Here is a 23,990-nt window from a genome sequence, read left to right on the forward strand (position 1 = left end):
TATAAGAGGTGGCGACACAGTAACAGAATAGTGCAAAATGCACTAGGCCGTGGGTCTCAAAAATCCAATTTTGAATGGGGCCAAACTAAGACTCGAGATTACTAGGGAAGGGCTTAGAGGTATTGGTGAAGCTAGTGGTAGCGGTGGTTGGCTGTGGGTGGTGGCGTGAGAGCTGTTTGGAGGTCAAAATGTTGAAATCGAAAAAGTAGATGGTGGAGCTTCACTGGTGACGGATTGGAGCTTAAGATGGGTAGTTTAGGTTGCTAGGAGGTCAAGGATGATGTAGTGAAGAGATGGTGGCCGGAGGTGGCGCGACGACAGTGCAAGGACACAAGGAATTTCGCGGCTTGAGGCCGTGCATGGGGGTTAACGGTGGTGTGGGAGGAGCTGAAAACACAGGGGGTGGCCGTTGGTCGGTGAGTAAGAGGTTGGGAGGGGCGGTGGTGGACACGGATGGTGCACTACAATGCTTGGGGCTGACGAAGCAAACGAACGAGGGAGAGGGGTGGGAATCGTGCGAGCTGGGAGAAAAACAGTGGAAAAATAAGGAGGAGAAAAACAGTGGAAAAATAAGGAGAAAAAAGAAAGAGAAGGAAAAGAAAGTGAGGGAAAGAAATGAAGTCCAGTCATCACAACTTGGGTCACAAAATTGATCAAACGAAAATAATTTCAAAATAGTAAATTTAAATAAAATAACTTAAACGCAGTGATTAAGTAAAATAAAATAATAAAATCTAACAATAAACTAATTTAAATTAAAGAGCAATTTAAATGCAAAACAATAATTAATATTAAGAAAATTTATCAAAATAAATTTCACAACTTAAAAATCATAAAAATAAACCAACGAGAAACCCGATAAATTTGAGATAAAAGAACCAATATTTAAATCAATTAGAATACCCCTTCAATTAAAATACACTAAAATACGGGGTGTCACAGATCCTTCAAGCATTGGGCAAGAGCTGAATGGTAGCCATGTGCACGTTGTCCAAAATTTCACGAACTAGGTGATAGAAGGGAAGCCTCAGCTCCATCATGAACTTGCCGATGTAAAGCCCAACATGTTTGGCAGCCCCTACAGAGTTGACACTGCCACTAGATCAATTAGCTGACTTTCTTGCCAGATTGGGGAGTAGTGGTTGCAATTGTTACTGGAATGCGCAAAGCAATATTCCCTCTCTTCTCAGAGGATTATTATGCACAGTCGGAGTGACATGCCTCATATCAGAATCTGCTAAGGTTCTGTTGTCCATTTTATAGGCATGATTAGATTGAATCTAGGCCTATTAGATATTTTGCGGCTTTTGTTTCGTTATCCTTGGCTTTGGTTGTTTTTTGGTACTTGGGTTTTTTATTTTTATTTTCTATTTTTGTAAATCCCAAGTGTCTTGTTTGTTACCACGGTATTCCTTTACTATAAGTGAGAGCTATTAATAAATTTGGGATAGGACTACTACGTGCGTGGCTTCTGGCTCTTCTAAAAAAAAAAAAAACTCAAGGAAGCTGTACCACTCCCTCGCGAAGTTCAGTCCTACCTGGGTACCATAACGAGTAAAACTCTGTCACGGGTAGAAGGCAAACTCATTCGAACGATCTAAATGCAGTGGAATCTTTACTGTGTACTTTTGTTGTATGTAGTGCAGAATTAATTCGATGCCTTCCACGTTCCTCTATTTCTCTACACCTCCCTCCCTCTTTATTGTAGAACTATAAATAACAATAAACATCAACCATCTATCTTTGTGCCCATCACAAGTATTCTTGTTTATTTGTTTTCAAGTCAGTTCTTCAAAAGTAACCTTAATAATGGCAAACCAGCCCCCTCGCCCTCGTCCATTGTTCCGTTTACCTACAATAGCTCAAGAAGCTACCCCAGCCCCTGCCCCTGCCCCTCCTACGGAGCCACGCCCACCTGTGGCTCGGCCTAGAATAAGGCCATTAATAGCTGCCATTGCAGCAACAGTTCCTGTTGCCACCACTGCATCAATTCCATCACCTCCAACTCCAAGAGCTTCCTCTTCTTCCGAAGTGCCAATTGTCGCATTCTCGGCATCAGTGCAAACATCACCTAGTGCCAAAAGTTTTGGTCCTTCCTCTTCAGATGCAACTTCTCTAGCACCTAAAGCAGCGCCATCCCCCTCTTCAACTCCAACTTCATCAATATCTAAAGCAGCACCACCACAAACTTCCTCCACTACCAATACTGCAACCTCTACCCCCACAACTCGTGTGCCTAGCCCTGTCCCACATCCCAAAACAATTGAGCCTACTGTTCAAACCTCACCTCAATCACCTAATCCGAAGTCTTCGGCTTTACCATCACCTTTTTTAACCCTTTTGCCTTCCCAACTGAAGTCGCAGACCGAGCTTGAGCAGAAGATCCCAATGGAGGTCCTGGAGAAGACCGTCGTGTTTCAAAAGACCATTGGAGGGGAAGAAGTGTCGAATGAAAATCAAACTAAGGAGAAGGGGAAAAGTAGTGGCAAAACTATTTTGGATTCAATGGAGGCGGGTATGAGGGTTATATCAATTGCTGGCGAAAATAAAGGTGCCTTCATGAAACTAATCCAATCCGCAACGAAACATGAAGTTGCTCACAAGAATAAAAATCCTAAAACAAAAAGCCATGGCAGTGACTCGGAAAGTGGTACTGATAGCAACAAGGAGGGGAATCCGAAGAAGAACAAGTGTCACAAAGGAAAAGTGACAAGTTCACAGCCCATGAGTGCGTTCGTGAACAATAATGTGCAGGGCATTAACAGCTCCATCCTCTACAATTGTTCATGCACTCACCATGATCCTGGGGTGCACCTTGCTCTCTCTAGGAACTAAGAAGCCCAATGCCGAGTTCCATATCAAAGATCAGTACATGAGGAGAGAGACTTGGAGAGATTAAGCAGCGTTTCTTGTTAGGCTAAGCTATGGTAGAGAATAAACTATATAAAGGTGACTAGAGTACTACTGTTGGTGATTAAGCAGAGCATGGATTCTAATTCTTCATAGCTAGCTAGGTTAATCCACTTGATCTAGTAAAGTGTAGTCCAAGATTGCCAATCACCTATGTTTGGTAATAAACATGCGGTTTGCATGAATATGTAAGTGATTAATTCTAACCAATAAAACACAGCTCCTCCCGTTTGCCCTTTCATATTTTTCATCGTATTACATGGAATATCGTACTTCAGATCTTTCGGGTGATTTTCTTTTCCTTTTCTTATTCAAGAAACAATATGCTGTCGGAGTTGAGAAAAAAAGTTTCCTTCTTCCTTCTTCAGGAATTATTAATAATAAAAAATTCAAGAAAGTTTTGTTGAAATACGACTTGTGTTTTGCGGCTTATTTTGTTTTAGCGATACGACCTCTCTATGCTGGAAAATTATGAATAAAAATTATGAATAAGATGCTTTGTTCGAACTTCGACCTTCCGTGCACTCTCTAGATAGAATGGCGATGTATCCGAGATTTGTGCGCCATCTTTACAACACGTGTCTGTCTTAATATTGACGGTGTCTTCCAAGAGTGACCCCACCAATATTGAACTTCATAGTATTAAGTCTTCCAATGCTTCTTTGGCAACTGCTTCAGCTTCAGTTTCAAAGTCTACAAATATAGAAATGATATTTGTAATGGTGGAGTGTGTTAGTATTGTACAATTTTTTTTAAAAAATGAATAAATATGAAATCTATTTAAAAGAAAATAAAATTTTTAATAGTAGACCTCACTTTTTTTCAAAACAATTGCTCGACGTTTACATATTTTACAATTATATGTAGTATTACTCTTTTATTCTTCCTCTTTGTCAGGGTTTTGATAGAATAAAAATTTATTCTAGTGATTGTGGGCTTGTCTGTTTCTTTTGAGGGGCAATGTTGTCCTGTTGTCTTTACAATTATGTCGGTAATAGATCCTTTTTTTTATAGGAAATTATAATATCATTCATCAACTGGAAATCAAATGATTACAGACAATTATCAAACCATACGGTTTGAGAAATACAGTCTGGAATATAATTTCACCAAACCTCCATACTTTTAACCTTTAAAGCATTTCTAACCAACTTATGAGCTACCATATTGCTTTCCCTATATACATGGGAAAACATACAAGCAGCAAAACAAGTAGCAAGTTTCTTATTCTCATAATAAAGCACACCTAACATAGAATTAGTCATGCTGTCATCATTTAGCGCATCAATACTTAACAAACTGTCACTTTCCACTACAATATTGGAGACACCCATAGTGGCACATTGTTGCAAGCCTCTAAAAATGGCTAGAAGCTTTATTCCTTTTGAACCCTCCATGGGAATTTCTACAGGGCTAAGTGCCATAATGACTTTGCCATTTTCATCCCTCAGCACTGCCCCCACACGTACCTTATCCCACTCAAGAAATTTTAGGCAACCAGCCGAAGGAGGAAGCCATTTATAATGTTTCAGAGTCTGACTTCGTGTCGTAATATTGACTTGAGCATGGCTTCTCAACAGAACATAGGCATTCTCGGCAGCTCTTGTAGGCCCTAACAGTTCCTATACATTCACAAATTTGTTCCTGCGATACCAGAAACGCCATGCCAAAACAAATAACGTAGACAACTTTTCAACCATATTCCTTTCACAAAGTTGCATGGCCATCTCGAATAATGATAGCTGCTTATCCAATATTAATTCAGGGAGATAAAATTGCCATAAACCTTTGCACAGCCCCACAATGGACTACTGCATGAGTGATATTTTCTTCTTCTGATAAACAAAGTCTGCAGGTTGCATCTGTTAAGACATGTCTCTTTACTAAATTCACAGCAGTAGATAGGCCATCTTTGCACGCACGCCATGCAAAATTTTTTATCTTATTTAGCACTTTCAACTTCCACAAATTCTTCCAAAGTTTCTGTTGAGCATGCATGTTTGAAGATTCAGCACACTGAAGTCCAACTTGAGCATAGATAAATCTGTAGCAACTTCTCACACTGAACAACCTAGTACGTTCATGAGCCCAAACCCTTCTATCTTCTACATCATCAGAACATAAAGGAATTTTTAGAATATCTGAGACTATACTTGTATTGAAGAGAGATAAAAGCTTTTGATTATCCCACATTCTGTCGTTGCCAACCAATAAAGAATCCACCAAACCCGAGTTGATACCCTCACTTCCGCCCACCCCTTCTGCCAAGAAGGATAAGTGCCCTGGAATCCATTGATCTTGCCATATCTTAACAGCCCTCCCATTCCCTATTCGCCACCTACATCCCGCATTTAGCCATTTACGAGCCTCCCAAATCCCTCTCCACGTATAAGAAGGACATTTGCCTAAACCAACCTTCATAAAACAGGTATGGGGAAAAATATTTAGCCTTTAATAATTTATGCAATAAGGAACCTTCATCTTGGGATAACCTCCACCCTTGTTTTGCAAGTAGAGCGAGATTAAAGATTCTTAAATCTTTGAAACCCAACCCTCAAAATTTCTTTGTCTGACACAACTTGTTCCAACTCAACCAATGCACTTTCCTCTCATCTCCTTTTTGGCACCACCAGAACCTTTACATCATACATTCTAACTCAGTACAAAAACTAGACGGTAAAATGAGGCAACACATTGTATAAGTTGGTATGGATAGGGTTACTGCTTTCAACAAAATCTCCTGACCACCTTGTGACAACAGCTTCTCCTTCCAAGCTTGAAGCTTTTGCCATACCCGTTGTTTAATAGATTGAAAAGTACTCTTTTTTGACCTACCTATAAGAGGTGGAAGTCCCAAATATTTTTCATACTGCTGTATTTCACCCTTACTCCAAAGATTCTTGATCTCATTTTGATTCTCCACACTCACATTACCACTAAACATGATAGTTGTTTTTTCTTTATTAATTCATTGGCGTGAAACAACATCATATCTCTCCAATAACACTTGTATCCTTCTATTTTCTTCCACCTCCGCTCGACAAAAGACAACACTATCATCTGCAAAGAGTAAATGATTTAATTGTGTTGTGTTGCAATCTAGGTTTTTTAAAAAACAAAAAAAAAGCTTCATTTCGTGTCTAGTACTTTGACATTATGGGTGAACTTGGGAGACTTCTATTGTTTCTCTTTTGAAATTGAGAGTTATATATTGTTTGCTTTATGTCATTTGCATAGTTTTTCCTGCTTTCTATTGTCATATTTATGCGTTATGCCAAATGCATTAGTGAGGTTGACATCTATCAAGATCATTTTACCTGCTCATTTGATTTATTCGCAAATTAAATTATAGATAAGGAGAATGACAATGAATTTTCTTTTTGCATGTATTATGCTTTATGCGTAATATATTAGTGAGGTAGACATCTATCGGCAAGTGCTAAAACTCAGCCCATTTGGCTCATCCTTTCAGTTGTCATAACCAGCCGTTGCTCCATTTGTCAGCCGCGGCTTCGTGGGGTGCGTGTGGGCTACCGGCGGCGAGGTAGGGGCTGAGATTTGGGAGGTGAGGTCGCCGGAGGGAGGGGGACCTGGTCGGCCGGGCGGTGTCGCGCACGGTGGCGCGACGGCGGCGGGCTGGGGGAAAGGAAGAACGGACGGAGAGAGAGGGAGGGAGTGGGAGTTGCGCGGGGAGGGAAAAAAATAAAGAAGAAAAAGAAAAGAAAGAAAAGAAAAAGGAAAGAAAGAAAAATGGAGGGAAAAGAAATGAGGTCCAATCCTCATAACTTGGGTCACAAAAATGATCCAACGGAGATGATTTTAAAACCACAAGTTAAATAAAATAATTTAAACGTAATGGTAAAGTCAAATTGAAATAATTAAATCCCACAGTAATTAATTTAAATATTAAAAGCAATTTAAATGCATAACAATAAATAAATATTTGGAAAGCACATAAAAATAATTTTGACCAAATTAAAATCATAGAAATAAACTTACTAAAAATCCAACCAATTTGAAAATAAGAGGATAAATTTTTGAACAATCAAAAATAATCCTTCAGTAAAAATACACTGAAATACGGGGTGTTACATCCTCCCCCCCTTAAAATAAAATTTCGTCCTCGAAATTTGTAGGGCCAAACATCACTCTAAACCAGGATACCAAATACAACCAGAACACTCTTAAGAAAATCACACAACCTCCAACACCCAACGGGCATGGATGCAGCTTGCATAACTTTCCAAAACCCAAGAATAAACCACACATGGCATCCATTACGAAAGGTAAGATTAGACCCATACCTGCCGTAACTCCAGCGTCCTGAGTCCCTGGAATCTCGTCGCCAGCACTACCAGGAGTCACCGCATACACCTGAGCCTGAACTAGTTGCCTCTGATTAGTCCTACCACCGCGATGACCACCTTGATTCCCTTGGGTCCAATTAGGGCACTCACGAGCAAAGTGCCCTGTCTGACCACACTCAAAGCACTGGTTCCAACCCTGACGACACTCGCCCTCGTGGGCTCTATTACATCTACCACAAATTGGAGCTCGGCCCCCAATACGTATACCGGAAGCTGCCTGCGCTCTGGCCCCGATCCTTTGCACAAACTTCTGTGGCGACCCGGAGCTGCTCCCTTCACCATCAACGTTCAGTCGCTTCTTACCCGGAGGGGAACCTACCACAGCACCTCGCTCTCGCTCAGCAATTGAGGCCACATTGACCAACCTCTGAAAGTTCTGGATTTCCAGGCATGCGACCTGCCTGCGGATTTGAGGGCGCAACCCTTCTTGGAAACGTTCAGCCCGCATCTCTTCCGTAGCATGAGGTGAGGAGCGAACCGTCCAAGCTCCATAAATTTCCTTGCATACTGCTCGACAGTCATGTCTCCTTGAACCAAATTATTGAAATCCCGAGCCATTTGCCGTCTCACCGAAACAGGAAAGAATCGATCATCAAATTCTTTCTTAAAACGCTGCCAAGACACAACAGCCAAGGATCCCAACTCCATCTCTAAAAGTGACCGCTTGGTCTCCCACCAATTTGCCGCTTCACCTTGCAGCATATAGCTCCCATATAATACCCTCTGGGCCTCAGTGCATCCACAGACTTCAAACGTTCTTTCCAGATCTTGAATCCACCTTCTAGCCCGTAATGGATCCTCTTCACCAGAAAAAGCAGGGGTCCTATGCGCTAAGAAGCGCTCATAGGTGCACCCGGCCTGCATCGCCCTGTACTGCTCTCCTTGCTGTGGACGAAAATTCTGCTGAAGAAACTCCGTCATCCTATTCAACGCCCTCGCCATGGCATAATTTCCATCACCCCTCGGTAATTCATCCTTGGGCTCATTAGCTTGCCTTCTTGGTCGTACCATTTTCCTGCCATAGCGTAACCCTTAACCCCACTATCAGCTTAAAAAAAACTAAAAATATAATTATAGTAAAATAAATTAAAATACAACCATCTCACATAAAATAAAATAAAATAAAACCAGCAAAATAAAATATCATAAGACAAAAGGAATAAAACAAATGAAATAGTACACAAGAAAATAATTGAAACAAGTAAAATTGCCTGCCATATAATAAAATAACTAAATAAACTAAAATAACAAAAATAAGATAAATAAACAAACAATTAACGTACAATAAAATAAATAAAATAAATTAAAATAATATACTCCCAACAAAATAATTTCAAATCAAAATTTTAAAATTTTCTGGTACTACACCTATGGGACATGTGGTTTTACCCAGAGCCGAACTGCCCTGATACCACCTGTGACGCCCCGACTCCCACGTACAAAAAACAAGGGAATCGTGACGTCAGGAATGGTGACAACACAGTCACGCATCCCAACGAAATGTGCTCATGTGTGTGTGCAAGATGCAAAGGTGCACAATAAAAGTCGCAGCGGATAATATAAATAAGTCAACTAAGTACCAGAAATTTAAATACAAATATTCAACACAATTTATCTTTAAAAATATACAGTCATCCCAAATATAATACAAAAGGTAAATACATAAATTGATAAAAACATAACTCACTAAACAGGAGCAATCCCAGATCACTCCTCCAAGGGAGCCAAGCTAAGGCTCGTCATCATCATCTGCATCAAAATCTGCGATACCATAAAATGGTACCACAGGTAAGTATAAACCAAACAACTCTTGGGATAAAAATACATTAATGCAACCAACAATATAGCAAAATACATTTAGCCATAAAATACCATTTTTTCCCAGAAAAATGATTATTTCCAACACACGCCAAAAATCCCATTTTGGCCCAAAATATCCGTAAAACATTTTCCCATAAAATGATTCACACAAACAATCCATTTATCGGACACTGTAGGCGGGAATCGCAGGCGGGACTCTACCACCGTCCCTGCTTACCACCATCCCTACCGCGTGCACCGTAGGCGGGAATCACAGGCGGGACACAACCACCATCCCTGCTTACCACCATCCCTACAGTTCCTTTACACACAATGAATACTTAACAGAGCACTGTAGGCGGGAATCACAGGCGGGACACAACCACCATCCCTGCTTACCACCATCCCTACAGTCTCTTTTCCTTTTACTCACATGAAAATCCAATTCCAATAAACACATGAACATGTATGCAATCATGCGAAAACCCAGTTTTCTTTACAAACATGACCAGGCATGCAATATGCGATGTACATGAACAAGCCATAACCAACAACCAACAACCACAATTCACAATGCAAACAAACACACAACTCCGTCCACAATCCATCCGACCCCCGAAACTCCTCGGACTCAGTCCGGCAAAACAAACCAATTCACAGATAATATGTGTTAGTGCAAAAATATATTTAAATCACGAAAGTTCTTTAAGGAAAATACTTACAGTGCAATATAACAATTTCTGAAGGATCACGAAGTTGCAAGTGGTGATGTCTGAGCAACACTACAGTGTAAAATACACTGTGGCCGTGGGTCACAGATACCCACTTTTCAACGAGGACAAACGAAGACCCAAAAATGGTAGGGTAGGGCCTAGGGAGGTCGGTGAAGCCAATGGTGGTGGTGGTTTGCCGTGGGTGGCGGCGAAATGGGCGGTAGAAGACCAAAATGCCCAAATCAGAAATGTAGATGGTGAAGCTTTACCGGTGACGGATCGGAGCTGGGGTTGGGTCCAATGGGTTGCCAAGAGGTCGGGGATGAAGTGGTAGGAAGATGGTGGCCAATGGTGGTGCGACGGCGGCGCAACGGCGGAAAGAGTGCCGCGGCTTCGAAGGGCTACTGGTGATTAACGGCGGCACGGATGGAGGTGAGGTTGGTGGGGTGAGGTCGCCGGCGGCTGGGGAAGCTAGCGGGCTGGGCGGTGAAGGCCACCGCCGGCTCACGGCGGCGCTGGCGTGAAGGTGGCCCGCGGCTTCGTGGGGTGCGTGTGGGCTACTGGCGGCGAGGTAGGGGCTGAGATTTGGGAGGTGAGGTCGCCGGAGGGAGGGGGAGCTGGTCGGCCGGGCGGTGTCGCGCACGGCGGCGCGACGGCGGCGGGCTGGGGGAAAGGAAGAACGACGGAGAGAGAGGGAGGGAGTGGGAGTTGCGCGGGGAGGGAAAAAAATAAAGAAGAAAAAGAAAAGAAAGAAAAGAAAAAGGAAGGAAAGAAAAATGGAGGGAAAAGAAATGAGGTCCAATCCTCATAACTTGGGTCACAAAAATGATCCAACGGAGATGATTTTATAACCACAAGTTAAATAAAATAATTTAAACGTAATGGTAAAGTCAAATTGAAATAATTAAATCCCACAGTAATTAATTTAAATATTAAAAGCAATTTAAATGCATAACAATAAATAAATATTTGGAAAGCACATAAAAATAATTTTGACCAAATTAAAATCATAGAAATAAACTTACTAAAAATCCAACCAATTTTAAAATAAGAGGATAAATTTTTGAACAATCAAAAATAATCCTTCAGTAAAAATACACTGAAATACGGGGTGTTACATCCTCCCCCCCTTAAAATAAAATTTCGTCCTCGAAATTTGTAGGGCCAAACATCACTCTAAACCAGGATACCAAATACAACCAGAACACTCTTAAGAAAATCACACAACCTCCAACACCCAACGGGCATGGATGCAGCTTGCATAACTTTACAAAACCCAAGAATAAACCACACATGGCATCCATTACGAAAGGTAAGATTAGACCCATACCTGCCGTAACTCTAGCGTCCTGAGTCCCTGGAATCTCGTCGCCAGCACTACCAGGAGTCACCGCATACACCTGAGCCTGAACTAGTTGCCTCTGATTAGTCCTACCACCGCGATGACCACCTTGATTCCCTTGGGTCCAATTAGGGCACACACGAGCAAAGTGCCCTGTCTGACCACACTCAAAGCACTGGTTCCAACCCTGACGACACTCGCCCTCGTGGGCTCTATTACATCTACCACAAACTGGAGCTCGGCCCCCAATACGTATACCGGAAGCTGCCTGCGCTCTGGCCCCGATCCTTTGCACAAACTTCTGTGGCGACCCGGAGCTGCTCCCTTCACCATCAACGTTCAGTCGCTTCTTACCCGGAGGGGAACCTACCACAGCACCTCGCTCTCGCTCAGCAATTGAGGCCACATTGACCAACCTCTGAAAGTTCTGGATTTCCAGGCATGCGACCTGCCTGCGGATTTGAGGGCGCAACCCTTCTTGGAAACGTTCAGCCCGCATCTCTTCCGTAGCATGAGGTGAGGAGCGAACCGTCCAAGCTCCATAAATTTCCTTGCATACTGCTCGACAGTCATGTCTCCTTGAACCAAATTATTGAAATCCCGAGCCATTTGCCGTCTCACCGAAACAGGAAAGAATCGATCATCAAATTCTTTCTTAAAACGCTGCCAAGACACAGCAGCCAAGGATCCCAACTCCATCTCTAAAAGTGACCGCTTGGTCTCCACCAATTTGCCGCTTCACCTTGCAGCATATAGCTCCCATATAATACCCTCTGGGCCTCAGTGCATCCACAGATTTCAAACGTTCTTTCCAGATTTTGAATCCACCTTCTAGCCCGTAATGGATCCTCTTCACCAGAAAAAGCAGGGGTCCTATGCGCTAAGAAGCGCTCATAGGTGCACCCGGCCTGCATCGCCCTGTACTGCTCTCCTTGCTGTGGACGAAAATTCTGCTGAAGAAACTCCGTTATCCTATTCAACGCCCTCGCCATGGCATAATTTCCATCACCCCTCGGTAATTTATCCTCGGGCTCATTAGCTTGCCTTCTTGGTCGTACCATTTTCCTGCCATAGCGTAACCCTTAACCCCACTATCAGCTTAAAACAAACTAAAAATATAATTATAGTAAAATAAATTAAAATACAACCATCTCACATAAAATAAAATAAAATAAAACCAGCAAAATAAAATATCATAAGACAAAAGGAATAAAACAAATGAAATAGTACACAAGAAAATAATTGAAACAAGTAAAATTGCCTGCCATATAATAAAATAACTAAATAAACTAAAATAACAAAAATAAGATAAATAAACAAACAATTAACGTACAATAAAATAAATAAAATAAATTAAAATAATATACTCCCAACAAAATAATTTCAAATCAAAATTTTAAAATTTTCTGGTACTACACCTATGGGACATGTGGTTTTACCCAGAGCCGAACTGCTCTGATACCACCTGTGACGCCCCGACTCCCACGTATAAAAAACAAGGGAATCGTGACGTCAGGAATGGTGACAACACAGTCACGCATCCCAACGAAATGTGCTCATGTGTGTGTGCAACATGCAAAGGTGCACAATAAAAGTCGCAGCGGATAATATAAATAAGTCAACTAAGTACCAGAAATTTAAATACAAATATTCAACACAATTTATCTTTAAAAATATACAGTCATCCCAAATATAATACAAAAGGTAAATACATAAATTGATAAAAACATAACTCACTAAACAGGAGCAATCCCAGATCACTCCTCCAAGGGAGCCAAGCTAAGGCTCGTCATCATCATCTGCATCAAAATCTGCGATACCATAAAATGGTACCACAGGTAAGTATAAACCAAACAACTCTTGGGATAAAAATACATTAATGCAACCAACAATATAGCAAAATACATTTAGCCATAAAATACCATTTTTTCCCAGAAAAATGATTATTTCCAACACACGCCAAAAATCCCATTTTGGCCCAAAATATCCGTAAAACATTTTCCCATAAAATGATTCACACAAACAATCCATTTATCGGACACTGTAGGCGGGAATCGCAGGCGGGACTCTACCACCGTCCCTGCTTACCACCATCCCTACCGCGTGCACCGTAGGCGGGAATCACAGGCGGGACACAACCACCATCCCTGCTTACCACCATCCCTACAGTTCCTTTACACACAATGAATACTTAACAGAGCACTGTAGGCGGGAATCACAGGCGGGACACAACCACCATCCCTGCTTACCACCATCCCTACAGTCTCTTTTCCTTTTACTCACATGAAAATCCAATTCCAATAAACACATGAACATGTATGCAATCATGCGAAAACCCAGTTTTCTTTACAAACATGATCATGCATGCAATATGCGATGTACATGAACAAACCATAACCAACAACCAACAACCACAATTCACAATGCAAACAAACACACAACTCCGTCCACAATCCATCCGACCCCCGAAACTCCTCGGACTCAGTCCGGCAAAACAAACCAATTCACAGATAATATGTGTTAGTGCAAAAATATATTTAAATCACGAAAGTTCTTTAAGGAAAATACTTACAGTGCAATATAACAATTTCCGAAGGATCACGAAGTTGCAAGTGGTGATGTCTGAGCAACACTACAGTGTAAAATACACTGTGGCCGTGGGTCACAGATACCCACTTTTCAACGAGGACAAACGAAGACCCAAAAATGGTAGGGTAGGGCCTAGGGAGGTCGGTGAAGCCAATGGTGGTGGTGGTTTGCCGTGGGTGGCGGCGAAATGGGCGGTAGAAGACCAAAATGCCCAAATCAGAAATGTAGATGGTGGAGCTTCACCGGTGACGGATCGGAGCTGGGGTTGGGTCCAATGGGTTGCCAAGAGGTCGGGGATGAAGTGGTAGGAAGATGGTGGCCAATGGTGGTGCGACGGCGGCGCAAAGGCGGATAGAGTGCCGCGGCTTCGAAGGGCTACTGGTGATTAACGGCGGCACGGATGGAGGTGAGGTTGGTGGGGTGAGGTCGCCGGTGGCTGGGGAAGCTAGCGGGCTGGGCGGTGAAGGCCACCGCCGGCTCACGGCGGCGCTGGCGTGAAGGTGGCCCGCGGCTTCGTGGGGTGCGTGTGGGCTACCGGCGGCGAGGTAGGGGCTGAGATTTGGGAGGTGAGGTCGCCGGAGGGAGGGGGAGCTGGTCTGCCAGGCGGTGTCGCGCACGGCGGCGCGATGGCGGCGGGCTGGGGGAAAGGAAGAACGGACGGAGAGAGAGGGAGGGAGTGGGAGTTGCGCGGGGAGGGAAAAAAATAAAGAAGAAAAAGAAAAGAAAGAAAAGAAAAAGGAAGGAAAGAAAAATGGAGGGAAAAGAAATGAGGTCCAATCCTCATAACTTGGGTCACAAAAATGATCCAACGGAGATGATTTTAAAACCACAAGTTAAATAAAATAATTTAAACGTAATGGTAAAGTCAAATTGAAATAATTAAATCCCACAGTAATTAATTTAAATATTAAAAGCAATTTAAATGCATAACAATAAATAAATATTTGGAAAGCACATAAAAATAATTTTCACCAAATTAAAATCATAGAAATAAACTTACTAAAAATCCAACCAATTTTAAAATAAGAGGATAAATTTTTGAACAATCAAAAATAATCCTTCAGTAAAAATACACTGAAATACGGGGTGTTACACCCTCTACGTAGTAGCCTTCCTATTAAGGACTTGGGCAGCTTCAATATTTCTTGGGCATTGAAGTCCATTTTCAACCTGGTGGAGTTTTCCTCTCTCAACATAAACATATCATGGACCTACTAAAAAAAACCAATATGTCCAATGCCAAAACTGTTTCCACACCCATGAGTTCGGTCCATGCACTTCAATTTTTTTTTATAGTGATCCTTTTCACGATCCCACTCTCTATCGTAGTACTATTGGAGCCCTACAGTATATTATGCTCACTCAGCCAGATACTACAAGAGATTAACATATTTCTGGCGACGTATGTCGCTGCAAATACTCACATTTATTGCCGCAAATCTCTTATTCAGGCTAAATATGTTTGCCCCAATGTTGCTGCTTTTGAAGAGCCAAGTAAAACATTTTTTGCCGATTTTCGAAGGCGAACAGAAATGCTATACATTTCCGGCGATTTTACATCGTTGGAAATGTCATTCATATTGCCAATAAAGGCTTCCAGAATAGATTAATTACTACTGCTTGCCGGTGACGAATAATCGCTGAAAATATTGGAGATATATTATTTGCGGCGATTATATAGTCACTAAAGATAATGTCTCCGCGACTCATCATGCCAGTGATGTAATTCATTTTCGGCGAGGTATGTTCGTCGGAAATGGGTTTTTAAAAAACAAAAGTGTTCATTTTCGGTGAGTTATGTTTGCTGGAAATGTTTTTTTTTCAAAACCTGCTCTGTTTGCTTGTATTTTGTCGTGGTGTTATTTTCCCTGTATTTGTGATTTCATAACAGATAATTGCTTGCTAATAAATTATAAATACTAGATTTGGATAAATTTATATCTGATTGCGCATATTATATATTATATGTAAACATCATTCAAATAACCTCGACGTACATATTTAAAATTCACCTGGATTTAAGAGTACATTTTACAGAATACCATCCAACATATCACAATGGAATATAAATTTACATGTATTTTTCGTTCAAACTATAAATGTCTAACAACAAGTTGCTTTCATGAATGCACCAACATATTCCAACGAGTATGGGAAGAACTAGACTTGTCTTTTGCTATCAACCGTGTCCGTCAATACATGCACTGCCTCACTATCAATCATTAAACCGTTGTCACATGAATTATTCACTATCTTAAAGCCACCTCTCACCATGGTTTGCCCATCACTCCTGCCCACACTCCCACATTACAAGCCTTTTTTGATGCGGACTGGGCTATCTGTCCAGATGATCGCCGATCCACTAGTGTCTATCTCATTTACAATCTCATTTTATGAAGTTTACGTAAACAACAAACTGTTGCCCGTTCCAGTACAAAGGGTGAGTATCGAGTAATAGCCAACTCCATTGTTGAACTAATTAGCTCCAAGGTCAGATTAAAGACCTTGGTATTTTTCTCCGCCAAGCTCCTACTCTCTAGTGCGACAATATCGGAGCTACCTACCTCTCAGTTAATCCATTTTTTCATGTTCGTACTAAACACGTAGCTATTGACTTTCACTTTGTTTAGGAATGAGTTACTCATGGCTCTCCAAAGTTCAACTTATTTTCGGCAAGGATCAATGACTGACATTCTCACAAAACCTTTGGAGCTCCTAGATTTTCCCTACTCCAAGACAAGCTCATTGTAATTTGTTCCTCCCCATAGAGCTTGAGAGGGACTAATAGTGCACCAATCAATGCAGCCAAGAAGGAAGCCACAGAAACTGCATCAAATATTGACACAAAGTCGAAAGATCAAGCTGTAAACATACAACACAATAACATGCCTAAAATGAAGCCTCAACATGATGTAGACTAGCCTCCGTGAATCAAGACCAATGTCTATCTATTTTCCTAGTATAGCTTGGTCAACGCTCCTGATCAGCTTTTTGTATATATCACATCAATTGTACACTTGCATATGTGTGAAAATAATATACAATTACTGGACATTATTAGCTTTGGTGCAAGTCGATCAAATTCAATAGTTATATATGGAAACTCAAATATCTTTGTTTTCAAAAAATTAGATTTTAGCACTTCTTAGTAATAACCATTATAGAAAACATCAAATAAACACTATAACAAAAACGCTTATTCATGGCCAGACATTTTGGACTAACATGATCATTTTCTACGAGAATTATTTTTCTTGGTGTAATAAATAAAAGTTTCTCAGGGAAAGGCACTAGGGATCGAGAGGAATAACTTGTTAAGAAAAATCAAAGAAGGTGGAGCTTTGTAGGGTCTAAGAGGAGGAATTAAATGGTAGGGAGGTTTCATCCATTGCTTAGAAATAGCTGCTAGAAAAAGTTCAATTACAACAAAAAAAAAAAAATAGATAGTGAAAATATGCCTTCATGACTACAGTCGACGCTAGTACTTCTCATGAAAGGGCATTGACTGTTTTAGATCCCAAACCCCATTCAAGACCCAAAGCAATATCATTTAACTATATAAGTACCTTTTGATTTGTTAACTAAGTTGAACAATAATAAGAAGAAATAAATTATATAAATTTAGTTCCAAATTCAGCTTCAAAACAATACTAATTTCTTTCAAGACTTCAATGTCTCAAGTGTTTTTTGGATCATCAAACGTTGCATTATGATAGGGTGTGCATTGCATAGGGCATTAGGCTAAAGTACTACATGAAAAATTAGTCACAACGAAAGATTAACTGACAAATCAGACCAATATTCAATAGATTTAGATCTAAATATCTAAGCAATCACACATATTACCACAAATATCAAAAACAAAATCTACGAAAGAAGTAGAACAATTAATATAGATTTTGGTAATGAATTAAAAACTCATTAAAAAATCTCTTCAAAATCTAAGATTACTGCCGGTGCTCAGCCGCTACCTTTAAATCCACTATAGAATTTATTAATTACAATCAGATTTAGACACTAGTAAAAACTTTGGTGACTCTAAACTTGTCTTGTAATTCCACGAGTGACTCTACAATAATGGAGCTCAGAAATCCTTTTGGCCTTTCTATACTTTCACTGTGAGCACCAACTTGATCTTTATAGTAACGACAACTTCGAAAATCATTCTGGTCAATGAACATGTACACACCAATAGACTCAATAACAATAACCCAAGAACAAGGTGAGTAAAGATCAACACAGTGATGGTCTATATATTGTAGAGAAAGTTATTTGGTTTTAAGGCTCAATAACTCACAATGGTTCTCTCTCAGGGCAAGAAGTAAGGATCTCTGAAATTGTGATCAAGTCTCATAAGAAAGTTGTGCCTTATTATGCTTATATAGCTAGGGTCAAGATTAGGCCAAATTCGGATTTCAGAAGCATGTTTTAATTCAGATTCTGTCACGTTCTCTTGATGAGCCATTTTGACCTAATAAACATTAGAATTTTATTATCTTTATGATGTCAAATTGTAGGACGTCAAATTGTAGGACTTTGATGAACTTTCCAATGACACCAAGATGATCTTCATCCAATAGCAGACAACATTATGACTATTTTACTTTGACTTTGTGTAACACCCCGTATTTTAGTGTATTTTTACTGAAGAATTATTTTAATAATTCAAAAATTTATTCTCTTGTTTTAAAATTATCGGATATTTTAAATGGTTTATTTTATGATCTTTAAATTGTGAAGATTAAATTGTTATGTTTTCTTAATATTTATTTATTATTGTACATTTATATTGTTCTCCTTTTTAAATTAATTGATTATTAGATTTAAATATTTTATTTTCATTTTATCATTACGTTTAAATTATTTTAATTGAGATGCTGTTTTAAAATCATTTTCGTTGGATCATTTTTGTGACCCAAGATGTGGGGATTAGACCTCATTTCTTTCCCTCCATTTTTCTTTTTCCCTTTTCTTTTCTTTTCTTTTTCTTTTCTTTTTCTCTCTCTTTTCTCTCCTCTCTCTCTCTCTTCCCGTGCGGCCTTGCTCCCCTCTCTCCCTGCCCGTTTCTCTCTTCTCCCAGCCCAACCGCCGCGCGCCGCCGGGCACCTCACCGCCCCTCCCGTCAGCTTCCCCACAGGTCGGCGACACCACCCCACCAATCTCAGCCTCCCTCGCGCCGTCGATAGCCCCCACGCACCACACCAAGCCGCGGTGCTCTCTTCACTCCAGTGCCACCGTCGCGCCACCTCCGGCCACCATTTCTTCACCACTTCATCCTCGACCTTCTAGCAACCCAATGGACCCAACCCCATCTCCGATCCGTCACCGTTGAAGCCTATCTATCTCTATTTCCGATTTGGACATTTTTGGCCTAAAACCACCCTTTGCGCCGCCACCCACGGAAAACCACCACTATCATTGGCTTCACTAACCTCTCTAAGCCCTACCCTATCAATTTCGGGTCTTAGTTTGTCCCCATTCAAAAGTGGGTATTTGAGACCCACAGCCACAGTGTATTTTACATTGTTACGTTCCTGTGTCGCCACCTTTTGCAGCTCCATGATCCTTCGAAAATTATTATATAGCACTGTAAGTATTTTTTCAAAGAACTATCGTGATTTAAATATATTTTTGCACTAACTCATATTATTGTGATCTGGTTGGACATGCCGGACTGAGTCCGAGGAGTTCGGGGGTCGGATTGATTGTGGATGAAGTTGTGTGTTTGGTTGGTATTGTGAAATGTTGGTTGTTGGTATGGTGTTGTTCATGTACATGGCATATTGCACGCATGATCATGTTTGTAAAGGAAACTGGATTTTCGTGTACATGCATTCATGTTCATGTGTTTCATAAAAACTGAGTTTTCATGTGTTAAAGGATTTTGGGTGCGTGTGTATCATGACCCCAAGCAGAGATGGGGTATTATCTCGGTGGAGCTCCTCTGGTCACTCGGGAGCGGAATATACTGAGTGACGTCCCCTGGGTTGTCGGATCGGACGAGATGGTCTTGTGCTGACTCTGTGGCCCCTCTGCTGGCGGGGGCTAGAGGATACTTGGCCAAGTACGCGCTGGGCGCGGAACTGGGCATCGCTCGTTTCGTAGTGGGTGCTTGGCCACGAACGCGCTGGGCGCGGAACTGAGCATTGCTACGAACCAGGACGTGCAGATGATCCCTAGGGGAGATCATGGTGCATTGGTTAATGGAATAATGGGCTGTTTTCTGGGAAAATAACGTGTGTTGGTTAAAAAGATTTTATGTGATTCATTTTCTGGAAAAATAAGGTTTTATTAATTTGGGGTATTTTCTGGGAAAATAACGGAGTATTGTTTTTGGGCCAAAATGAGATTTTGGCGTGTGTTGAAAATATCTATTTTCGGGAAAAATAGTATTTTTGGATCTAAGACATATTTCATCATATGCATGCATGTTGGTCGCAATAATGTATTTTTATCTCGTAGTTGTTTGGTCTATACTTACCTACAGTACCATTTTGTGGTAATGCAGATTTTGATGCAGATGAGGCTGAGGGTGAGCCTGAGGATTCGGCTGCACTCGAGGAGTAATCTGGGATCACTCGTTTTGGTTTGAGACTTGTAAAATATTTATTTTGGATGACTGTATAATTTTTAAACCTTTTTATTGATTGTTTAAAATTGTATTAACCATTCTGGTACTTAGTTGACTTAATTATCCACTGCGTTGTTTATTGTACACTGTTGCATGTACACACACTTGACACTATTGATGGGATGTGTGACCCTGTTGTCACCATCCTGGCGTCTTTATTCCCGTGTCTCCTTACATGGGGGTCGGGGGCGCCACAGGTGGTATCAGAACAGTTCGACTCTGGGTAAAACCACATATCCCATAGGTGGAGTACCAGAAAGTTTTAAAGTTGTGATTTGAAATTATTTAGTTTGAAGTATGTTATTTTAATGGTTTTAATTTATTTATGTTTTTATATTTTGTTGGTTTTATTTATTTTATTGTATACTACTTATTTGTTTATTTTATATTATTTGTTTTATTTTATGGCAGGTTATTTTATTTTATTTATTAATTATTTTATTGTGCATTACTTCATTTGTTTTATTCATTTTATCTTCTGATATTTTATTGCTGGTTTTATTCATTTTGTTGTATATTATTTATTTATGAAATTTTATTTTATTTTGTTTTGCTTGGAGTTGAAAAGCGGGTTAAGAGTGCTATGGTAGGAAGATGGTACGATTGTGAACGTCATTGTTAGACTTGAACACTTAGTGTAGTAGGCCTGAACTCTTGGCAACTGGTTTGTTTTAATATCGAGGTTTGAAGGGAACGGCATGATCTGGGTGAACTCTTTGGAGTAGGAACTCAAGTCGCAACTGAGGAGGGAAATAGTTTTAAATCGCTTAGGTTAATTGAGGTCGTAGCCTCCGTAGAAATTATGTAGTGAGTTTATGGAGTAGGAGGTTGTAAGTTCAACGAATTCCAATGTTAGATTTTTGAGAAGGTCACCTAAGGTTTGAGGCCTCATAGTTTTTAGGAAATAAGTTTGTTGGATTTAAGGTGATAGGTTTAACAAGCATTTGAAGGATTAGTTAGATTAAAAGTTTTCGATTTTGTCGACTTTGATAAGCAGTTTGATAACATTCGGGGTTTTAGAATTTACATGTTTTATAAGGTGAATGTTTTAGATTTAAGGTCATGGATCTTCAAAATTTTGAGAAATGATTTTTTATCTAGTTTAAGGTTTTAAAATTGCAGAGTTGAAGGGTTGAATTATAATAGGATTTAATTTCTTAGTTTTGTAGACTTGGTACGCTAGCTTGGTCTATTCTATCAATTGATTAGTTGGTAACCATTAAATTGGGATTGATCAGAGTTGCGTTACTGATATGAGAATTTTTAGGAAAGAACTTCTTTGGAGATGGAAGGTAATGATCTAGTTTGTGTATTTTCTGAGAATTGAAGATGTTGATCTAGTTCAGATAATGATTGGTTTTAACTTGAGGTTAGTGACAGGTTGATGATTTAATCCATATCAATTTTAAGGAATAATAGATGGTGCGGACGTAGGAAATGATTCTTATTGATTTCGAGGATATAGGCCCAGATGATGGAAATGGTAGTGACAGATCACTTGCACGTTTGGAGGATTATTGGTTCTGGCTAAGTGTGCATGAGATCGATGCATAGTAGTGGTGAGTGTGTATGCATTTCGGAGAGTACAGGGGTCCTTGTCTCATTTTTGGCTTGGAAGAAGTGTCCTGGGTAGGTGTTGAAGATGAATAAATACAATAGTATTAAATTCAAGAGATTTTGGTTTGGAGTTTTTGGTGAGTCAATCAGAGTGTGTAGTCAAAACGGATTACTCAATGGAATGATGGTTGACAATAATTATTGTGATTATCTATAGGAATTAATTGTGACTTGAGGTTACCTAGGAATTTAAATTTTGAGGTTATACTTTCTTTGGAGATTGAGAATCCAGTTGGTTGAATTAAGGACATTGTTATTTAACTTGAAGAGAGATTGATGGGTCGTCATGTTTGGTGTATGATAAGATCTTGGAAGTTGAAACTTAGGCATTAGCGATGAATAATATGATTAAGTATGTGAGTTAAACAAGCATTAGGATCCTTAGGTGATTTGCATTGACTTTTGGTGGATTGATGATTTGAGCAATATGGTTGGCCTTGAGGTTTAATAGTGATGTGTTATTGAAGGAACTAGTCGTAATAATACTAGCTTATAGGAGTAGAAGTAGGCGGGCGAGTTATCAAATAGGTTTTAATAATGTTTTGGTGAAGTCAATGATGGTTCGTAATGAGTTTAGTCACCGCTAGAGTAGATGTTATTCTGAATGTCGGTGATGAGCTTTTGGGTTTAGATTATTAGATAGAAGTTTATAGATGCTCTTTTTGGTTGGTCGGGTTGGAATCAAATCTTTTTAAGGTATGTTCCTTATCGTAGATGAGACGGATATATTTTGGGTTGAGGTTGCTTATTTTCAATTTGGGATGCTGAGGTTGGTTTTCTGTCTATGATCATAGATGTATTTTGCGGAATATTGATTTTGATCAAGGCAGCAGGAGTTAATTGAGGAGGAATATGAGTGATAACTCCTGGTGTTGGGAAAAAGAGTATTTTCTACCAAAAAGTGGTAAGAGTTTTCTGGTTAGTAGGTATGGAGCCACCTTGTACTCGATGGTGCTAGTTTTTATGAGAACATAAATTTTATGCATGTGGCGAATTATCAGAGTGTGTAGCAGAAACGTGATATTTGTGGTTGTAGTTAGGAGTTCGGATTTTGTGCTGATCTTGAGGAATTAGTGGTGACTTGAATTTTTAGATGATGCTTGTAGTTGGAGATTAATCTTTTAGTTGTGCAATTTGTTATTGATGGTTAACCTTGGAAGTGGCCATTAGGTTACCAAATGTAGAATTCAATGGAGGTTTAGAAGTTGTAGCATAGGAGCTGATTGAGGTTAGCATGGATTATTGTATGGAGTTATTGATCATTGGAATTTTCTGGTTATTGTATTAAGGTTCTTGTGGAAAATAAGATTTTGGTTAGCATAGTCATCTAGGAATACTGGTCGGGATGTGCCGCTGGAGGACTAATACGTGTATGTTGGATATCGCCATAATTTTTTTTGAGAAATGTGCTGCGTGTTGTCAAGATAAGGCTGAGCTTTGTGCTGTCAAGATAAGGCTGAGCTTTAAGGACCTGCTAGTAAACTTCAACCTCTCCCTATTCCTAAGTGGAAGTGGGATCATATTTTTATAGATGTTGTTGTGGCTTTACTGAGGACTCCTAGTGGAAAGAACTCAGTTTGGGTGATAGTTGATCGGTTGACCAAGAGTGCCCATTTCTTGCCTATCAGTAATACCGACTATTTGGGTAAGATGACTCGGTTGTATGTCAAAGGGATAGTGTGTTTGCACGGAGTACTCAAGAGTATCGTGTCGGACCGGGACCGGTGGTTCATGTCCCATTTTTGGAAGAGTTTGCAGGCAGCTTTAGGCACTAAGTTGAAGTTTAGTACTGTATATCGTCCTCAGACAGACGATCAATCAGAGCATACCATTCAGACTCTTGAGGTTATGTTGCGGTCTTGTGTCATGGAATTTCAAGGGAGTTGGGAGAATCATCTGCCGCTATTTGAGTTTGCTTATAATAACAGTTTTCATTCCTCTATTCAAATGGCCCCGTATGAAGCTTTGTATGGGAGAAAGTGTAGATCACCGTTGTGTTGGGATGAAGTTGGCGAAAGTAA

General features: G+C 40.2%; 1 protein-coding gene across 1 annotated transcript; it reads left to right on the forward strand.

Moving 5' to 3' along the window:
- Positions 1-1,809: 1,809 nt before the first annotated feature.
- On the forward strand, positions 1,810-2,835 carry LOC121247265 (SH3 domain-containing protein C23A1.17-like). The gene has a single exon (XM_041145641.1). The coding sequence runs from the start codon at positions 1,810-1,812 to the stop codon at positions 2,833-2,835; it is 1,026 nt and encodes a 341-aa protein (XP_041001575.1).
- Positions 2,836-23,990: the final 21,155 nt, after the last annotated feature.

This window comes from Juglans microcarpa x Juglans regia, chromosome 1S (assembly GCF_004785595.1).
Source record: "Juglans microcarpa x Juglans regia isolate MS1-56 chromosome 1S, Jm3101_v1.0, whole genome shotgun sequence".
NCBI classification, from domain to species: Eukaryota; Viridiplantae; Streptophyta; class Magnoliopsida; order Fagales; family Juglandaceae; genus Juglans; species Juglans microcarpa x Juglans regia.